Genomic DNA, 19,244 nt, shown 5'->3' on the forward strand with positions numbered 1-19,244 from the left:
TGGCCAAAAACGCCAAATCGTCCCGCCTCGTTGTTCGTGATACCTGCTTAATTGCACTTAAACATCCTTGGAGGGGTCCAAAAGTCCTTTAAAACCACGACTTGTAGTGTACAATCCCTCTCAATGTATCAAAAGCTGTCCAAGTGCTCCATTAGCTGCCCTTTTACCGTGTTTACAGCCAGATCGATACTAGATCATGTTGGACGAGCAGGCGTAGTCGCCTTCTTTTCTTTTTTTTTTCCAAAAAGATCTCTCAAGGATAATACAGAAATAGAAACAGGAACTCGTAGCATTCTCGAGACGAATTTCTTCTCTGTTCTTAGTCTTGAAAAGTGCTTAAAAAGACAGCTCACACTTCGTTTCGCAACCGCTCCTCAGGACTCTACTCTTTTGCTTCCCGCCACATCCTTCCACGAATCCAACAGCAGCGACAGATCATAGATAATGCGTTTACCAACAGGCTCCATTTTATACGCTTGGGTGTTTTTAATCTCATGTGTTCTGGGTGATGTAAACACCGTTTCTCCATTAGCCGGAGCCAAATTTAGCCCAAGCGGTGGTACAGTCTCTATTCCCGTCAAATGGATGGATAATGGTGCGTATCCCCCATTAAGCAAAATTTCATACTACACACTCAGTCTTTGTACTGGGCCCAACAATGACATTAATTGTATAGGGACAATTGCCACACAGGTCAAACCCAGTGCTTTGGCTCAGGACCAAGATGGTGTTTACTCTTACACGGCTACTTTTCCCTCGACTTTAACTGGTAACGGTCAATATTATATTCAAGTTTTCGCATGGGTGAATAATCAAGGTTCTACCCTCCATTATACGCCAAGATTCCAGTTGACATCCATGGGAGGTGCTACAGCTTACACATTCAGTGACTCGGCGGCGCCCACCCCACAGACCTCCATCCAAACTACCACTACGAACACCGCACAAGCATCTTCCATCGATAGTCGTTCATTTACTGTTCCATACACCAAACAAACCGGTACTTCACGTTTCGCTCCCATGCAAATGCAACCTATGACCAAGGTTACCGCTACGACATGGACAAGAAAATACGCTACCAGTGCAGTGACATACTTTTCTACTTTCGGGAAATTGCCCCAGCAAGAAACCACCCTAACTCCAGGTTGGTCTTATTCGATATCTTCTGGGGTGAACTACGCCACTCATGCAGCCATGCCATCCGATAACGGTGGCTGGTACAAACCATCGAAGAGATTATCTTTGTCTGCCAGAAAGATGAATTTGAGAAAAGTATAATGAGTAGGCAGATATCTGCTATCATCACTACTATTTCTATTATTATTATTATTTTTATGATGAGGGCTAAAGGTAAGAAAGGTTAAAAAAAGCAAACAGAATTTTAGCGAAAGGCGTTAAAACAGCAAGTATACATTCATCTAATTACATTATTTTATATCTATATACACATAAACACAGTTACAATATCACCTTGGAAAAGGGATTTATTAGATGAAAAAGTACAGAGGCAATAGTATATATAGAGATGAAGGAGGGGCTGAACTAGTATATTTCTGGGTATTTTTTACATAGTCGTTGTAAAGCGACCACACCGTGTAAACTTAGCTCTTCGTTTTCCTTGAATTTGCATAGTACAGCATCAAGAATTAAAAAACCTAATTCGCCATCGTCGTTGTTCCTACAAACGAACTCGTACCACGAATCCACCTCGAACGTCTTGTTCATCGAGACACGGATATTGTTTAATGTGATCATTTCGATCTCACCGCCGTTCGTCGACGACATGGTCGGCGATTGCAAGACCAGTTGGGACTCGGTGGGTTGTGACTTGATTTGTGCTATAATTCTAAACACGGGGGCATTGATATTGGAGATTTCGGTGGGGTCGATTCTGGGTGTTTCACTGGCCATTTTTGCTTACGTCTGTGGTTGCTGCTGTTCTGGGTGGCAATATGGATGCAAGTACAGTAGAGAATGCGATATTCTCTTTATTTTAAAGAGAAACGAAAAATATCGCGTATTGCCAAATTTGACGCGTTAGGATAGCAGAACGAGAGCATTAAACAAGAAAGCCGGCTATAGTCCGGAATTATACGACAAATCGATGCCTCCCCAGTTGCATGCTCGACTGATGAATGCCAATGACAGCGCCCTTTTGGGGTCATCCTATCATACGACAAGGGCACCATCCCTGATCACTGTACTATAATATTTAATAGTGTTATCCCTTATAACTTAAATATCGTAGGTTGGTAATAAGGGCATCGTTCCTTAGTAACGATAATGTCACATTTCTAGGTAAATAAACGTACATAAGCCTGAACTCACCAATTTGCTCTCATTCCCAATTTTAATAGGATACTTTAGAATAATTAGTTATACCAGGACGAATAGAGGAAAGAGCGAAACCCTTTCTGTGTATCGGCCTCTATTGCTAGCTGAAACCACAAGCCTCATAGTTGAGCGATGCAGCCCCTCCTCAAAGGCCACTTTCTCTTGGGAGTTACTTCAGCTGGCGTGATATAGACGATCATCCACAGCACGGAAAGTCATTACATACAACCTTCTGAACCCTTGTTATTTACGAGTAGTCACTGACGACACCGCCTGAACTGCATGCATAGCTATGCATCATTACTGAGGTATTGACAGAATGTGGCCTTGGCAGATATCCCTTTGTCGTTTGCACTGTACCACTTCTGGATACCCAGTTACCGTCCATAAGAACCATTAACAACGGCAGTGAACATGTATGTTTACGGCTGGTCTTCATGTTATGATGAAGAGGCGGCGCTCTACTTTTCTTGTTTTAGCTACAATTTTCAATTATTTATAATTAGTTGTTTATGGCCTCTAATTAACGTCAATATGGGCCTGACACACTAAAAGCTAAAAGATATATAATGAAGCCGGATACTAGTAGTAGATGGGGATGCGCAAGACCATTAAAGGATATGGTAGCATCCTTCCGACTTTCTTCTACTCAAACTGCTAAGTGCCACAATTAAAAACAGACGGCCCTTCTTCGCTCTACATCTTATGCATCAACAAAGGTGTTATTGCGACACCGACCTCTATATAACCCARAGAACACGTCATAAGCGCAAGCATCCACGATACACACTATATCTGCCAGTCCATTTAATGGTGCTATGCCATTCTGAAAGATCACACTTCTTGTTATCTCAGCCTCGTACCCTTCCTTATCTTATCAGGCGGCCCTTTTAGTTTCCCCTTTGGGCGAAAGGCAATGCAGGTTTCTAGGGTCGGCCAAGAAAGTAAAATATATAAAGGCAAAGGTGCCCCAAATGTGTCTCTTTACACTACAAATAATTTGTCCTGTACTAACAAACGAAGAAACCACTCGCTATCCATTCCACCATGATTGCCTTGCCAGAAGATAAGGCAGTTAAAAAGCCCATATGGCAAAGACATAGAGCCTTCCTTAGCGGAATAGTTGCTCTTATAATCATCGGTACTTTTTTCCTCACCTCAGGTCTTCATCCACTCCCACCATCACCCCATGGGCATAAGCCGCCACACGGGGGCAAGGGCGACCGTCACAAGCCCAGATGTGAGAAGATTGACGCCTTAAGTCCTTCATTTAACCGTTCCATTGACACAATTCTTCATGACTCTGCTTTTAGAAACAGCTCCATTAAAAAATTGTCCGACGCTGTTAGAATCCCTACTGTAGTCCAGGACAAAAACCCTCAGCCTGCAGACGATCCGGACTACTATAAACACTTTTATGAACTACATGATTATTTCAACGAGACCTTCCCCCATGTGAACAAGCATTTGAAACTGGAGAAGATCAACGAATTGGGCCTTCTTTACACGTGGGAGGGCTCTGACCCTGAGTTGAAACCGCTATTGCTAATGGCCCATCAGGATGTTGTCCCCGTGAACAACGAAACTTTATCATCCTGGAATTTCCCCCCATTCTCCGGTCATTACGATCCAGAGACTGATTTCGTTTGGGGCCGTGGCTCTAACGATTGTAAGAACCTGTTGATTGCTGAATTTGAAGCCGTCGAGCAACTATTGATTGACGGGTTCAAACCAAACAGAACTGTCATACTGTCTCTAGGTTTCGACGAAGAAGCTAGTGGTATCCTCGGTGCTGCCAACCTAGCCTCATTTCTTCATGAAAGATATGGCGATGATGGTATTTACAGTATTATTGATGAAGGTGAAGGTATTATGGAAGTCGATAAAGATGTCTTTGTTGCCACTCCAATCAACACTGAAAAAGGCTATGTCGACTTCGAAATTAGTATTTTAGGTCACGGTGGCCATTCCTCTGTGCCCCCTGATCATACTACAATTGGTATCGCTTCGGAATTAATTTCTAATTTTGAGGCGAACCCATTTGACTATGAATTTGAGTTTGACAATCCAATCTATGGCTTGCTAACATGTGCTGCAGAACATTCGAAGTCCTTAAGCAAGRACTTGAAGAAAACAATTTTAGGTGCACCATTCTGTCCCAGAAGAAAGGACAAGCTTGTTGATTTCATTTCCGAGCAAAACCATTTACGTAATTTGATAAGAACCACGCAAGCTGTAGATATCATCAATGGAGGTGTTAAAGCCAATGCCCTACCTGAAACAACCAGATTCTTGATCAATCACAGAGTCAATTTACACTCTTCCGTGTCTGAAGTCTTTGCAAGAAACATGGAATACGCCAAGAAGATCGCCAAGAAATACGGTTATGGATTATCAAAGAATGGCGATGATTTCATTATCCCTGAAACCGACTTGGGCCACATTGACGTTACTGTTTTAAGAGAATTGGAGCCAGCACCATTTTCACCAAATTCAGGCCCTGTTTGGGATGTCTTGGCAGGTACCATTCAAAATGTCTTTGAAAATGGTGTCTTACAAAACGATGAAGAATTCTATGTCACCACTGGTTTATTCTCTGGTAACACAGACACCAAATACTATTGGAATTTGTCCAAGAACATTTATAGGTTTGTTGGTTCCATTATCGATATTGATTTACTGAAGACTTTACATTCCGTTAACGAACACGTAGATGTGCCAGGCCATTTATCCGCCATTGCCTTCGTTTACGAATACATCGTCAATGTTAATGAATATGCTTAAATAAATCCATACATTAAATATCCAAAAATCTTTTTTTTTACCCAATTTTTTTTATTTAACTCATCTATTCACAAAATGTATGTATCAGTATAACGTAGAAAAAAAAAACACCACTAGTCACACAAACATCAAAAAAAGAAGTGTATACTATAAACTAAAACTAGTAGTAATTGAGTGACCACACCTTAGTAATATCGAGGTAAATCAAATCAAAAACACTTGCGTAAAAGCAGTGAAAATTGCCATAATGTAATACCATACACCGTTTTGCATCTTTGTTAAAGAAATACCGTTGGATTTCGATGAAGTAGTAGGAGCCGTAGCAGAAATACTCATTAATTGAGAAGAGTAGGTTTCGTCTTGAGGAATAGCAGCTAACAACTCATTAACAGCGTCTGCAGAAACAGTTTGACCAAAAGTAGTGTCATCAGAGATAAAAGAGACAACATTCCCACTAGAATCAAAAACAACACCACCTTTCATGGTACCTGTGGTATTTCTTGCAATGTAACCGTAGGATTGGATACCAGTACCCAAATCCTCAATACCTTGGAAAGTGTGGAATGTAGAGTACAGATGGTTTTTTTCAGTACCGTTCATGGCTTCGAAAATATCGTATTCACCACATCCACTGGCCCAACATGAACAGTTGGCATTGGTTGGATATTGAGAAGTTCTTGCGATATGGTCGTTTAACAACCAAATGGCTGGCAAGTCATAGTACCCAATAGAGCTGCTATTTTTCTCGGTTTCAGTGGGCATTTCAAATTCAAACAAGAACATCTTTGTTGTACCGCCGAACCCATAATAAGCTGGAATACCACTACGGTAAACACCACAATCCTTACCGTAACCTGATTTTGGACACGAAACGTTAGAGTAGATTATATACTCTTCATCAGAAGAAATTAAAGTATCATCAGCCAAAACAGTGGCCTCACTGGCGGTACCGGTACCATTGGAACTAGCATACGACAAAGCATTACCTAGGCAAGGGGAAGCTTCACCTCCGTGATTTAAGAAAGTAACGTTATTAGCCGTCTTCGAGCTGGAGTCATAGTAGGCCGAACGACTCCAATCGGAAGAGCTTCTATTGTTGCTGACAGTGAATCCAGGGGAAGTGTAAAAGGCAAATTGTCTCAACTTTAATGGACCACGGAAATGAACAGACAAGTATTCAGCCAATGGGGCGTTTACACCAGAAAACCATTCTTTGTCACCCACTTCACAAGTACATGTATCATTGTTAGTGATACCTGTAAACTTTTTTACGCTATTGTACGTACCTGCAAAACCCACGTTCGTGAAATCCAGCTTCTGATACGACTGAGGCCCGCTTGCAGCGACTGTGTGTAACAGACACACACACACGGAAAGGACTATACTTTGCAACATTACACTTGATATTGTTTGCTTTGTTAGCTTTGCTACTATTCTTCAAACGTTCCTTAGATAAGATTGTTTCTCGAGGATTTTATGGTTCCTATAAATAACTAGGCCGGAAAAATAGACAAAAAGAAAGGAGCGGAACCGAGAGTGAAAAAAAATCAGGAAACCCTTGCAGGATATGGTAAAAAGTGGGAAATGGAGGCTGTGAAGCAAAACGGGGCTAATTTTGTTTGTGGTGTCTATCTATCGAGTTTTCTTACAGAGAAGGGCTATAAACAATATCAGTACAGAATCTATGACGATGCCAAGCAAAGAGCGCAGATTCCAGTCGCGGAAACTTTTACGTAATGAATCGTGCGTCGCCAAGACATCATGAGCCACTTTTTTCAGGAAAGCGTAGCGGTACTTCTCTAGTGCCTCTTCATCGCCCTCGGCTTGTTCCGGGTCCGCTTTTACAGAAGACGACTGTGTGTCGTAGACATCGTCGTTGTTTAGGTCTTCTTCGCTGTTGCTATCGCTGAGATCTTGAATGGTGCGGATCTCTTGTAGTACTTCTTTCTTCAGGTGTACTAGTGATCTTTTCTTGACGATATCACGTTCATAGAATCCAGGGTACTCGTCTTCTTGAAAGTTTTGAAATTCCAATTCGTGTGGTTGCCAAAATTGCAGGTACCACCAACCTAGAAGATTTACCAACCAGAAAATGGGGCACAGGATGCCGAAAATGAAAAACCTTGGTAACCAAGGATGCATAGATGCGCTCATTTGACATGATTTACATTGGCAATGGTATTTTTTCATCCAGGGATTCTCGTCATCTTCGAAAGGCGCGGTTAGTTGCCTGCTTTTATTCTTTCTGCTGGATGAAATTGGCATGTTGTTTTTCGTACTATTCTGAGAAATTGCTGGTACTAGAACATAAATATTACACGATAGAAGAATGTTCGTTAAACTAAACTTGGTCCTATTGTCCCTTTATATGCTTCTCATTAGCTTATTGTATCTAGCGTGTAAATTTCCCGATGCGGTAATTACGTTTCAAAGTCATTTCAACTGGCATAGTGACAGAAAAAAAAAAAGAAAAGTACCTGAAACATCCCATTTTTTTAGGAATCGTCTTTGTCTTGAAAATGTATCACTTTACTTATCAAATAAATTGTCCCATAACGAGCGTGCTACTTAAACATATATTAAAGAGAGAAGGAAATAAATAATAAAAAAAAAATAGTTTAGAAATTACAATTACAGCTATAGTACAGGACTTTCAATAGGGTGGAAAAAGTGAAAACAGCCCTATATACATGACGTATCAGTTTGATGATGTTGAAGGTGGGGGAGAAGACATCCTAGTTGATGCCGATGCCGAGATCGATGCCTTTTTTTGCTTCTTTTTGAGAATTATCTTATCCATATAAGACTTTATGAATTCTTTAACCTTATGCCTTTTCTCTTTGCTTAAATCATCGGGTGGTGCTCTCGATAAATCTTTTTTCAATTCCTTTGTGGTTAACATTTTCACAATATCTTTGGCACACTGTTTGATATTTTCATGATCAAACTGCTTACTTTGCGGATTGTTTCTTATTAGATTTGGCACGAAAGACGCGAAAAATTTATTCCAGCTGTGCTCCAATCGTTGAGATTGCGAGACCGTTTTCCTTTTCAAACGCTTGGCCTCTTTAGCTTCCACTAGTTTTTTAGCCTCTTCCTTTTGTGCTTCCTTTTGCTTGTTAGCTTCTGCTATAATATCTTCCAAGACACTTTTCCTTTCATTTTCGAGCTTTAGCTTTTGTTTCAAATTTTCTAGTTCTTCTTGTTTGGCTCTTTCTAAAGCGTTTCTTTCATATTCGAGTCTTTTGCGTTTTTTTCTTTCGTACTCTTCATCACTCAGTTTGTGTTTCTTGAGATCTGAAGCATTAATGGTTTTCACAATTCCACCACTACTCATGGCTTCAACTGGTGTGCTTGATCTTGAACTAAATGTCTTTGAAGACCCTGTGGGAGGGTAGTGTAGTTTTGTTTTTTGTTCTGCATTATAGTACAATGGACGACCATTTTCATGAATGACTTCCCAGCCCGGGGGCAATCTAATTCTTCTCAAATCTATCATTTTACTGGATGCAACATTAATGTCTTTCTTGGTGATTCTTTTATAGGTTTCAAACTTCGACCATTTCTCTAATAGTTCATCGCATTCTGGCTTTAAGTCTGCACATTCCGCAGATAAAATTCTTATATTATCACCAATTTGTGATGACAAGATACCATTTTTAGTTGTTTTGGGCAGTTCTAATAAGAAGTCCAGGATTTTTTTGATCATTGAACTTTTTTCGTCTTCCTCATTGTCAAATTCATCTTCTTGTTGCTTTTGTTGTTGTTTGGGGTCAAACAACTTAATCATTTTACTAAAACACGTATAACCGTGCAGCTTGATAGCTTGGTGGCGCAAAGAATTGTCGTCAATGGTGAAAAGCCTGTTCAATAGTTTGGACGCAATAATTTTATTATCTTGCTGTAGCAATACACTCATAATTTTCGTGACATCCATGGGATCATCAATAGGTTTGATTTCCAAGGATTGCAGGAATTCAATATTCACGTTTTCGTTTTCATTCTTAATGATTGGCTCGCCATTCAATTTTTTCAATTTTAACCATTTTTTCTCCATAGAAACGGTAACCCCCAAGGCATCAGCGATGTTTTGAGGTAATAATGACGCCGCATCAGTTTGTGTCTTACCACCAAGAAACCCGATACAGTTTGGTTCTTCACAATAGCATTTTTGAGCCTGAGCACCATACCGATCCACGTTATAGTCAAAAGTGATTTCTTCACCTCTCAGGATTTTCCTTTGAGCAAAAATACCCATACGCAGTTTACCCTTAACGACCCATTTATTGACGTATGCATTGGGACTACAAGAGTGGTTACAAAATCTCGCTAATGAACCCTTTATTGTTGCATCAATGAATTCGCCGTTTTGCAACATCATAAAATAAAAATGCTTGAAATGACGTTGGTCGTAGTCTATTAATCTATCTCTGAACTCCATCTCCTCAATCACTTCACCTTTATATTCGTAGATGAACTGGTTTGCCTCTATATCCTGTTCAGCTCGAACACCATATCCTTTATTCTTTGTTTTGAATATGGCTATTGGAGCATACTGCTTTTTCTGGAACCGTTGGTTTTGACAGTTATCGCCACAAGTCAAACACAAGTCATTCACACACTCTATTAACGTGAGCCTGTTGATACAGTCAGAATCCTCGTCACAGGCATGATTGACCCCATCAGAGAATTCTTCATAACAGTCACACTCCATGAAATCATTATTTTTAAATGTCCCGATCCTCTTATTCGCATATATACAATCTTCCAAGTTTTCGAATTTGGTCAAGACCTCCTTCGTAGAATCGGGCTCCTGATCAAATAGCTTTGGAGTATTATGGCCCTTGTCATTGGCACTGGGTACCTCTTTTTCATCTTCCGATGCACTTACACTGTGGTTCATTGACATAACCACGTAACAACGATCGGAAAAAAGGGGGGAAGCTAGCAGCACGACTATGCGGTTCTTTATCACACAATCAAAGAATCCCTTTTAAAAGCTCTCAACGTGACTCTCTGCCCTGATATACAATCATTAATTATTGAATGATTCTAATAGTTTCTTAGAATTTTTCACATGATTATAGTTAAATAAAAAGACGTCCAAAGTGACATGTGCACGTGACACAAGCCCATAACACTAGAGGTTATAACCGTCCATGCAATACGGTTGAACCGTGTAGAGAGCCTTCACATGGATGCCTCCATTATCCCCGGTGCCAATTGGGGACCCTCAATGAGTACATCAAGGCCCTTCATCTCTCTCTCCTCAAGAGTCGAAGCTGGCTTCTTCTCATGGTTCTAAACGAACCGCCTCGAGGAAAAGACCGATAAATAGAGGAAGCAACGGCAAGAAATATATATAAACGCATGGCGAAATTTGGGCTCGGTGGAAGAGTAATCTTTCCATTCTTTTTGGATTTCATGATCAGAACCTAACCAACAGGCTTTGGACGCACACACACACACACAAATATATATATACAAAGATGGCTTCAGAAAAGGAAATTAAAAGAGAGAAATTCTTGAGTGTTTTCCCTAAAATAGTGGAAGAATTGAATGCATCGCTTTTGGCTTACGGTATGCCAAAGGAAGCCTGCGACTGGTACGCCCATTCATTGAACTACAACACCCCAGGTGGTAAGTTGAACAGGGGGCTGTCTGTCGTGGACACCTACACCATCTTATCCAACAAGACCATTGACCAATTGAGCCAAGAGGAATACGAAAAAGTTGCCATCTTGGGGTGGTGTATCGAGTTGTTGCAAGCCTACTTCTTGGTTGCTGATGACATGATGGACAAGTCCATTACCAGAAGAGGCCAACCATGTTGGTACAAGGTCCCTGAAGTCGGCGACATTGCAATCAACGACGCCTTCATGTTAGAGGCTGCCATCTACAAGCTTTTGAAGTCCCACTTCAGAAGCGAAAAATACTACATAGACGTGACCGAATTGTTCCATGAAGTTACTTTCCAAACCGAGTTGGGCCAATTGATGGACTTGATCACCGCACCTGAAGACAAAGTCGACTTGAGCAAGTTCACTTTAAAGAAGCATTCCTTCATAGTGACTTTCAAGACCGCTTACTATTCCTTTTACTTGCCTGTTGCCCTAGCCATGTATGTTGCCGGCATCACCGACGAAAAGGATTTGAACCAAGCTAAGGACGTCTTGATCCCATTGGGTGAATACTTCCAAATCCAAGATGACTACTTGGACTGCTTCGGTACCCCAGAACAGATCGGTAAAATCGGTACAGACATCCAAGACAACAAATGTTCGTGGGTCATCAACAAGGCTTTGGAACTTGCCTCTGCAGAACAAAGAAAGACCTTGGATGAAAACTATGGTAGAAAGGACTCCACCTCAGAAGCCAAGTGTAGGAAGATCTTCAACGACTTGAAAATCGACCAATTGTACGAACAATACGAAGAGTCCATTGCTAAAGAGTTGAAATTGAAAATTTCTCAAGTCGATGAATCCCGTGGTTTCAAAGCCGATGTCTTGACTGCGTTCTTGAACAAAGTCTACAAGAGAAGCAAATAAGCCTACAAGTTTGCGTAGCAACCAGCCGATAAAAAAACTAAATAAACATGAAATAAATATATGGGTTAGTGTATAAGAAATTTACATATCCAGTATAATATAGTATTAACTTCCAAATTATTAATGACTTTTATCGTTTCACGTGACCGGAAGCCGATTTTTTTTCAGCCAATAAAAAAGGAGAAAAATCTGGCCGGAAATTACGGGTAGTAAGTATAGGGAACTCGAGCCACCCCCCAAAAACCTACCCATATAATAATAGGAAAGCAACAACCTCATCTCTCAAACTAAATTTATTTAAAAACCGCTTAGTTAAGAAACACATAGAGTGGTGCGTTAAATAACAAGTACTCGATACAACACAACACAACACAACACAATAGCTAAGAAATAATGGGTCCTCCAAGCGGTAAGACTTATATGGGATGGTGGGGTCACATGGGTGGTCCAAAGCAAAAGGGTATAACTGCATACGCGGTCTCTCCATACGCCCAAAAACCATTGCAAGGTATATTCCACAACGCCGTATTCAACACTTTCAGGAGATTCAAATCTCAGTTCCTGTATGTTTTGATACCTGCAGGGATTTATTGGTATTGGTGGAAGAACGGTAACGAATACAATGAATATCTATATAGCAAGGCTGGTAAAGAAGAATTAGAAAGAGTTAACGTTTAGTATTTTCCTCACATAACCGATTTTTTGGTCCTAAAACTTATATATATTCTGTTTACAAAACAAAAAAAAGAACCCAATCTATTTATTTATTTATTTATTTAGAGTATTAGTGATAATAAATACATTATGCATTTTTCTTTTTTTGTATGTTCTTATTTACTCACCTTGTTGTGTAAGGGTCTATAAACTACACAGCACTTCGTCCTTCTCATCCAAGAGCTTTGCAACAGTTGTTCAACGGAGATTCTTTTGGTCGGGTCGACCTGGAATGTTCTATACAATGCGATCTTTCTCAATCTGTTTAGTTCACTACTGACATGTCTTAATTCCTCAAAGAGATAAAACTGTCCATCATTTTTGATTTCGCTGAGGAAAGATTTGAACAGGGAGTCCTTTTCAGGAATGGCAATTTTCCAAAGATACTGCCCCATAATCATTGTACAGTAGACAATGCCACAACTCCAACAGTCCACTAATCGTGGATCGTATTCCATATCCCTTATGAACTCTTCAGGCGCAACGTATGGCTCTGAACCCATGGCCCCACTTTGAAAATGAACATGTTTTTCCCATGCTGTTTGGAAAACCGAACTTGTACCAAAATCACAAATCTTCAACAACCCATTTGGTTGGAACAGAATATTCTCTGGCTTTAAATCACAATGTGCGATCCCATGATCATGCATATACTGAACACCATTTAATAGCTGTTTCATAAAGCAGTCAGCTTCTAGAGGATGCAATGGGCTCCCAGAACCTTCCTTCAATCTTGAACTACCATTATTTGCCTCACTGGAAATATTATTTCTGGTTAATAATGAATATAGATCACCGGACGCACAAAACTCCATAACTTCTACAAAGGAGTTGTTATATTCCATTAGATCCAGAATTTTCAAAATGTTTGGCGCATTGAAAACATGTCTTGGTGGTGTAGGTCTTGCAATACTACCCGAAACTGCTGTATTTGCTTCAAAATGCGGATGACTTAATGAATGTCCAATAATAAATTCAGAAGTTAATCTAGTACAAAACTTATCAATTGGATCACCTGGTTTGGGTTTCAACTCTTTGACTGCGAAAAATAATTTTTTCCCGCTAGAATAGGTACTATACGGTAATATATCTTTGGAAGTTTTGCATCTTGCACAAATTTTAACGACCCCGTATGCGCCTGCACCGACTACTCCAATGGATTTTCCGTATTTTTGAGAACAAGGCCTGTGAGAAGTGTCATTGTTTGCTGTTCGAGACTTGTTCTCGGTGTCGTCGATAACTTCCTGCTTGTTGCTATTACTTCTGGTTTCACTGCCACTATTCTTTGCGTTTTCGCTTTTCAGACCTTTTCGTATCTTCTCAGACAATGCATTAATTAACTTTAATTCTTCGGCGCCTACTGCAGCATTAGGGTTCACAATTTGCGGGATATTTTTACCATCATTTTTCATCAGTTCATCATTATTACCATTTTTGGGAGTACTAGTTCTTGATTTTTTCAACACTTGAGATTTGATAAATTTCTGGGATGGTATTATCGAAAAGGCCTTCTCCAAATTGATTTGATCATCGTCTTCTTCTTGTTGTTGTTGCTGTTGATTCGCATCTTTATGATATTTGAATAATCCGCTTAATGAAAATACAGACTTTTGTTTATGAATATTCGTTTCGAGATCGTTGTCGCCATCTTCACCGTTGTTTGCAGGGGCATCTGCGTCCTTATCTTCGCCGCTGTCCACGTTTTTATTATTTTCGATAATAGGCAAGACTTTTAGATTATGTTCATGATATCCGTTCTCAAAAACTTTAAATTGTTCTAAGTCCAAAATACACTTGCATTCGATTTCTTGAAATTTCGGCAAACTGGAGGCACTAATAGAATCTGAATGGTTTCTTCCTCTCATATATACTCTATTGCTTGTATTATTAATAGCATTATTGCTGGCATTGGGATTTGCCCCATCATTTACAGTTTTCATAGGTGGCGATCTTGGTGTGGACAAACTATTCTTCCTGCTTCTTGTCCGGTTACTGTTGGTACGTACACCCAAACTGTTTCTTCTTCTAAATTTGGATTCGTCGTCATAATCAAGCATAGCGTCAATAGAAAAATTATTTTCCTGGTCCAAAACATGATTAGCACTGTTATTTGTCGGATTTGGTTGACCAGCATTTTGCGGAAAGTTTTTCTGTCTTTCCCTTGGTCGCCTTTCAGCCTCATCGCTGCCTATTGTATAACGATGATGAGGCACATGAGCGTCCTTTGAACGCGCCTGTTTCATTCGATTTTGCTCTTCATTTTTATTTTGAAGCTCTTCTCTCTCTAACAAATTGGCTTCATCTTCATCCTTCTCACTTATAAAAGATTCCTGCGAGAACATTTCATTTTCCGAATTCAAAGATGGTTCCCTGCTAGGCGATAATGATAACTTAGCAATATTAGGGACACCCAGTTTATGATGTTTGGGAGCCACTTGTAAAACAGGACTTTGTATGGGGGATACAGATGGAGAAGATACATTACTAGTGATGATTCTTGCAGGTTGATGTGGATGCGCCTGGTCCTGACCTGGACGCGGTGAAGGTTGCCCAGTACTGCTACCACCTGATATACCCGAAGGTTTGAACAAACCTTTGATGGATTCAGATAGAGACCTGGCTCTCTTCAAAGACGTGTGGCGTGAAAGCTTCTCATCTCCCATGGTTTTTATTTTTTTTATTTTTTTCCTTGTTTAGCAAAATCTCTATCTCCTTGCTATTCTGGAAGTAAATGGATGGAAAGAATGGATCTTTTCGTAGACTATAATGCTTCCTATTCCAGTAAAATTAAATCAGCGTTTTGGCTCGTCTGAAGTCACCAATTGCCGAATATTGGCTTCACACCAAGGGGCTTATGTCAAAAAAAAGATCGATAAATAAAATCTTCAGTACAAGATGCAAGCTTGAAAGTGGCGCGGCGAGCATAGTTGAAAATTAAGACAAGAAAGAGTGGAAAACAGTATTCACATGGCAAGAACAAGCATCGATCATACCGCAATCATGACTTGCAACATGTTGAACGTACCGCTTAATGAGGGTAGAATATACTAAGGCGTTGGAATACATCTTTAAGGGATATTTGTTATGTAGAAAATAGAGAAAACGTATGGAAAGAGAGTATAGATGAAAGGAAAAATACAACAGAAGAGGTTAAACATTACTCATTAAAAGTCGTTGAAAAGATCAGCGTATGGGTCTTCTCCTTGAACGCCATAGTTGATGTCTTCCTCGGGGTACTTGTCAAACTGAGAAGTGTCACCTTGCCCCTGCTGAATGGGGGGTTCATACGGTGTTTCTATATTCCTAGACAGTAGTTTTTCCCAGACAACTTCTTTGAACCAAGGATGGTTTTTGACATCTTCTGTGCCATTCTGTAAATTACCCAACCTTTGACTTAAGTCTCTAGTAATCAATCTACTCAATAAATCTTTGACATCGTCGTTGAAAAATGGCGGGAATCTTAACTCGGCATTTAAAATCTTCTCATAAGTTTTCATTGTATTAGAATCGTAAAATGGAGTGTATCCCGCCAGCATTTCGTAAATTAGAATGCCAAAACTCCACCAATCGATGGACTTATTATATGGTTTGGTACTGACTACTTCAGGCGCTATGTAATCCGGAGTACCACACAACGTGTACGTGACATCTGGAACGTACTTAGCAAATCCGAAGTCTGTTATCTTCACGTGCCCGTTTTTATCGAGCAGTATATTTTCAGGCTTCAAATCCCTATAAATGATGTCTTTACTATGCAAGTACTCCAAAGCTAAACAAACTTCGGCAGCATAGAACTTGGCGACCGGGTTAGGAAATCGTTGGGATTTTCTTAATAAGGAAAACAACTCGCCACCTTCAATATAATCCATGATCATAAAGATTTGTTGAGCGTCCTGGAAGGTGCCCCACATCCTTATAATAAATGGATGTGTGACGATGGAAAGCATCAATCGCTCATCGTTCGTATGTTCCACCTGTTTCAACCTCACCACAATTTCCTTTTTAAGCACTTTCATCGCGTAATATCTCCCATTGTGCCTTGATCTAATCAAATGTACCCTGCCAAAGGAACCCGTCCCTAATGTCCTTAATATCTGGAAATCTTGTAAGCTGTACTTACCTCCCGTAACTCTTGCCTGGCCGATAAACTGTTTGTACTGCTCTTCATTGTAATAAGTAATATGGGGATTTTTTGGCTTCTCTTGAATTTCCTCACCACCCTTCTCCGGTGTCTTTTCTTCATTTTCGTTTCCTACAGCGGTCACCTTCTTCTCAGATCCTTCATCCGAGTGTGCTTCCGTACCTTGTCTATCATGTGGAGCCCCTTGACCACCATCGCTCCGTTTTTCAGTCGACATCTCCAAAAACAAATATGGCACAATCAATTACTGTCCATACACTGGCTGACTTAAGATTACACAGCTTCGGTGCTACCTTTGATGCTAACTGGAAGACCAAGCCAATAAAAAAACAAAATATAAGTGAAGAACGATTGCAGGTTCGTTATCTTGCCCTCTTAACAAGTTTAAAATATATGCACGCACCTCCGTTTAGAATACCACACTTGATTGCTCGCTTTTGCTTGCCAAATCGCCTGTGAAGGTGTTTCAACCAAAGGGATACATACTTTCTAAACACCCCTTGATTATTATGTCAGATATATGCCAGATCACCCCCCCTAATAGCGCGAAGAAGGATCATCGCCAAAGCGTGAAAAAAAAAGCCAATATGGGATTTGAACCTTTTTCGAACTGGGAAGAAAAAAACAAGGCCTCAGAGGTTTATTGAGAGCCAGACTGGATTTTCCGGAATAGCGGTATGGATACTAGCAATTGGAAAATGATAAGTGGTTGGTGTATATGATACACAAATAATTCTAGGGTGAGGTCAGTGGTGGGGCGTTGTAAATCCTCAGGAAAAATGTCAGAAAGATGGCAACAATGCTCGCCAGAAACGGAATATATATGAATAGGCCGGGGTTAACGGAGACAGTACTGCCGTATATCTTAAGCAAGATGGGTGGGATAACAAGCATGACGCAAGACCTGACTAGGGCCATTGCTCCGAACATCTCGCCTGTGTGTTTCTTGGAGGTGTATTTGATGATACCCGACTGTAGAGTGGGTGAACAGAATGCACTCAATGCTTGTAAGAGGGCAAAAACCACTAACGATACGTAACTTTTTTCGCCGAATTGGATCATGACAAGGAGACTTAGCGCTATGACGACCATCGAAAACCGTATACAAAAGATGTCTATCTTATCTATGGAATGGTCCAAGTGTTGATAAATCCGTTTCAATGCATATAACAGTGTTGGCGACACGATCAGTAAAACGAGACCTCTTCCAATACCTAATATCGATATGAAATAGCCTAGTTCTACAGCATGCCATTTGTACTCGTATGTGGAAAATAGAACTAGTGCCGGCATACAGGACGTGGTACCGCAAACAAATAATACATCCAGTACAATTAGTAATATAACGGTATGCCGCGGCACTAAGGAACCTGTGGCATCTGGCTTCAACCATAGTTTCTTGACCGGAGCCAGTAGTTCCATCAGTTTCATTATTTGAAATTTACCATAAGTAACAGACTGATAGTTTCGCGTGTCATCAGAGCCTGATTTAGATCTTAGTTTCTCCCTCCTCTTGGTGTAATTTGATTGTGAATGGGCCAACTGAGTTTCGTGACGAGGTTCCACCATCATTGTCTCGCACATTACGAGTGCGAGTATGGCAAATAGTATAGCTGTGTAGATAGGAACAAATGCGTTGCCATGAGTCCACTTGACTAGGAGAGATCCAAACATCGGGCCTACGCCCATGGTGGCATAAATACAACTCATCATTATTCCTATCGTCACCATTCTATGTTCGGTTTTCACTACATCTGAGACATAACTATTTCCATTTGCCACTAGGGCAAATAACCCACCGAGAGATGGAACGATGCAGGCGGTGAGAATAATAGCCCATTTATGGTACCCGATTCTAGACGACACAGTAAACACTTGAGCTGCAAGTCCGATGACTCTGATACCGCTCATGTATTTGAAAACACGAACTCTGCCTATCCTATCGGATAATCCCCCCCATTTACCAGCCATGAAAATACCAATCACTCCCGCTATCATCATGGTAGAAGAAGAAATACTTGATACTATTTTCTGCACGGCAACGGGATCGAAACGTCCATCTTCATCTGCAATTCCCTCGGCTACTTTATCCATCACTAGCGGTATTATGGCAGTCATGCATATAGATTCCGCCATACATATGACCATGATAAGACCGTATAGGCAAAATAGCTTTCTCCGTCCATTTCCTCCGTCAATGCTCTTGGCAACGCTGGGCGAACTCTGCCTGATAGATTCATGACTAATGATTTGTGTACTATCATCGGCATCAACGTAAGCACCAGAACTCTCAATGCCATCTTGGTTAATTATCCCTTCCAAGGCGTTAATCCCTGTCGTTTCCAACAAATAGTCCATCTCATCTGGAGACATCAAACGCGTTGTTTCATCTTCGTCTGACATTATTCCGCCGTCTTGCTTTCACTCTTTGAAAGACGTATGGGATATGCAAGAACTAATACTAACTATTAGGGTTTTTATAGTTTACGTGTCTGTTACGGCTTTCTGCAGATCAGATCAGCCCTTCATAGCCTTTGAAAGAAATCCCTTATCCTTTTTTTGGTTTTTTTCCATTTAGGCCAAGAAACTGAGATATCCCGAATAACCTCCGTGGAATGATAAATGAAGGCTTACTAAGATACTTGATACACTGTGGCACCACCAGAAGGAAAGAACTTGAGTTCTGGTCGCTTGACAGTGAGATTAAACCACTGTGTATCAAA

General features: G+C 40.5%; 11 protein-coding genes across 11 annotated transcripts; 4 read left to right on the plus strand and 7 right to left on the minus strand.

The window, feature by feature from the left end:
- Positions 1 to 444: 444 nt before the first annotated feature.
- On the plus strand, positions 445 to 1,278 carry KRE9 (Kre9p; the record flags this gene model as incomplete). The annotated part of the gene is made up of 1 exon (XM_018365960.1): positions 445 to 1,278. The coding sequence occupies one exon, from the start codon at positions 445 to 447 to the stop codon at positions 1,276 to 1,278; it is 834 nt and encodes a 277-aa protein (XP_018221166.1).
- A 264-nt stretch (positions 1,279 to 1,542) lies between these two features.
- RFA3 (Rfa3p) lies at positions 1,543 to 1,911 on the minus strand (the record flags this gene model as incomplete). Its single annotated transcript, XM_018365961.1, has 1 exon — positions 1,543 to 1,911. One exon carries the CDS (start codon positions 1,909 to 1,911, stop codon positions 1,543 to 1,545), a length of 369 nt encoding a protein of 122 aa, XP_018221167.1.
- Positions 1,912 to 3,381: 1,470 nt separating this feature from the next.
- On the plus strand, positions 3,382 to 5,118 carry CPS1 (Gly-Xaa carboxypeptidase; the record flags this gene model as incomplete). Its single annotated transcript, XM_018365962.1, has 1 exon — positions 3,382 to 5,118. The coding sequence occupies one exon, from the start codon at positions 3,382 to 3,384 to the stop codon at positions 5,116 to 5,118; it is 1,737 nt and encodes a 578-aa protein (XP_018221168.1).
- Positions 5,119 to 5,322: 204 nt separating this feature from the next.
- TOH1 (Toh1p) lies at positions 5,323 to 6,513 on the minus strand (the record flags this gene model as incomplete). Its single annotated transcript, XM_018365963.1, has 1 exon — positions 5,323 to 6,513. The coding sequence occupies one exon, from the start codon at positions 6,511 to 6,513 to the stop codon at positions 5,323 to 5,325; it is 1,191 nt and encodes a 396-aa protein (XP_018221169.1).
- Positions 6,514 to 6,750: 237 nt separating this feature from the next.
- ASG7 (Asg7p) lies at positions 6,751 to 7,383 on the minus strand (the record flags this gene model as incomplete). The annotated part of the gene is made up of 1 exon (XM_018365964.1): positions 6,751 to 7,383. One exon carries the CDS (start codon positions 7,381 to 7,383, stop codon positions 6,751 to 6,753), a length of 633 nt encoding a protein of 210 aa, XP_018221170.1.
- Positions 7,384 to 7,816: 433 nt separating this feature from the next.
- On the minus strand, positions 7,817 to 10,027 carry SET2 (histone methyltransferase SET2; the record flags this gene model as incomplete). The annotated part of the gene is made up of 1 exon (XM_018365965.1): positions 7,817 to 10,027. One exon carries the CDS (start codon positions 10,025 to 10,027, stop codon positions 7,817 to 7,819), a length of 2,211 nt encoding a protein of 736 aa, XP_018221171.1.
- A 580-nt stretch (positions 10,028 to 10,607) lies between these two features.
- On the plus strand, positions 10,608 to 11,666 carry ERG20 (bifunctional (2E,6E)-farnesyl diphosphate synthase/dimethylallyltranstransferase; the record flags this gene model as incomplete). The annotated part of the gene is made up of 1 exon (XM_018365966.1): positions 10,608 to 11,666. The coding sequence occupies one exon, from the start codon at positions 10,608 to 10,610 to the stop codon at positions 11,664 to 11,666; it is 1,059 nt and encodes a 352-aa protein (XP_018221172.1).
- Positions 11,667 to 12,059: 393 nt separating this feature from the next.
- Positions 12,060 to 12,344, plus strand: QCR8 (ubiquinol--cytochrome-c reductase subunit 8; the record flags this gene model as incomplete). Its single annotated transcript, XM_018365967.1, has 1 exon — positions 12,060 to 12,344. One exon carries the CDS (start codon positions 12,060 to 12,062, stop codon positions 12,342 to 12,344), a length of 285 nt encoding a protein of 94 aa, XP_018221173.1.
- Positions 12,345 to 12,496: 152 nt separating this feature from the next.
- HAL5 (protein kinase HAL5) lies at positions 12,497 to 15,043 on the minus strand (the record flags this gene model as incomplete). Its single annotated transcript, XM_018365968.1, has 1 exon — positions 12,497 to 15,043. One exon carries the CDS (start codon positions 15,041 to 15,043, stop codon positions 12,497 to 12,499), a length of 2,547 nt encoding a protein of 848 aa, XP_018221174.1.
- A 501-nt stretch (positions 15,044 to 15,544) lies between these two features.
- TPK1 (cAMP-dependent protein kinase catalytic subunit TPK1) lies at positions 15,545 to 16,738 on the minus strand (the record flags this gene model as incomplete). The annotated part of the gene is made up of 1 exon (XM_018365969.1): positions 15,545 to 16,738. One exon carries the CDS (start codon positions 16,736 to 16,738, stop codon positions 15,545 to 15,547), a length of 1,194 nt encoding a protein of 397 aa, XP_018221175.1.
- A 518-nt stretch (positions 16,739 to 17,256) lies between these two features.
- On the minus strand, positions 17,257 to 18,924 carry DI49_2864 (uncharacterized protein; the record flags this gene model as incomplete). The annotated part of the gene is made up of 1 exon (XM_018365970.1): positions 17,257 to 18,924. The coding sequence occupies one exon, from the start codon at positions 18,922 to 18,924 to the stop codon at positions 17,257 to 17,259; it is 1,668 nt and encodes a 555-aa protein (XP_018221176.1).
- Between the last annotated feature and the right edge of the window lie 320 nt (positions 18,925 to 19,244).

Source organism: Saccharomyces eubayanus, chromosome X (assembly GCF_001298625.1).
Source record: "Saccharomyces eubayanus strain FM1318 chromosome X, whole genome shotgun sequence".
In the NCBI taxonomy this organism is placed as follows: Eukaryota; Fungi; Ascomycota; class Saccharomycetes; order Saccharomycetales; family Saccharomycetaceae; genus Saccharomyces; species Saccharomyces eubayanus.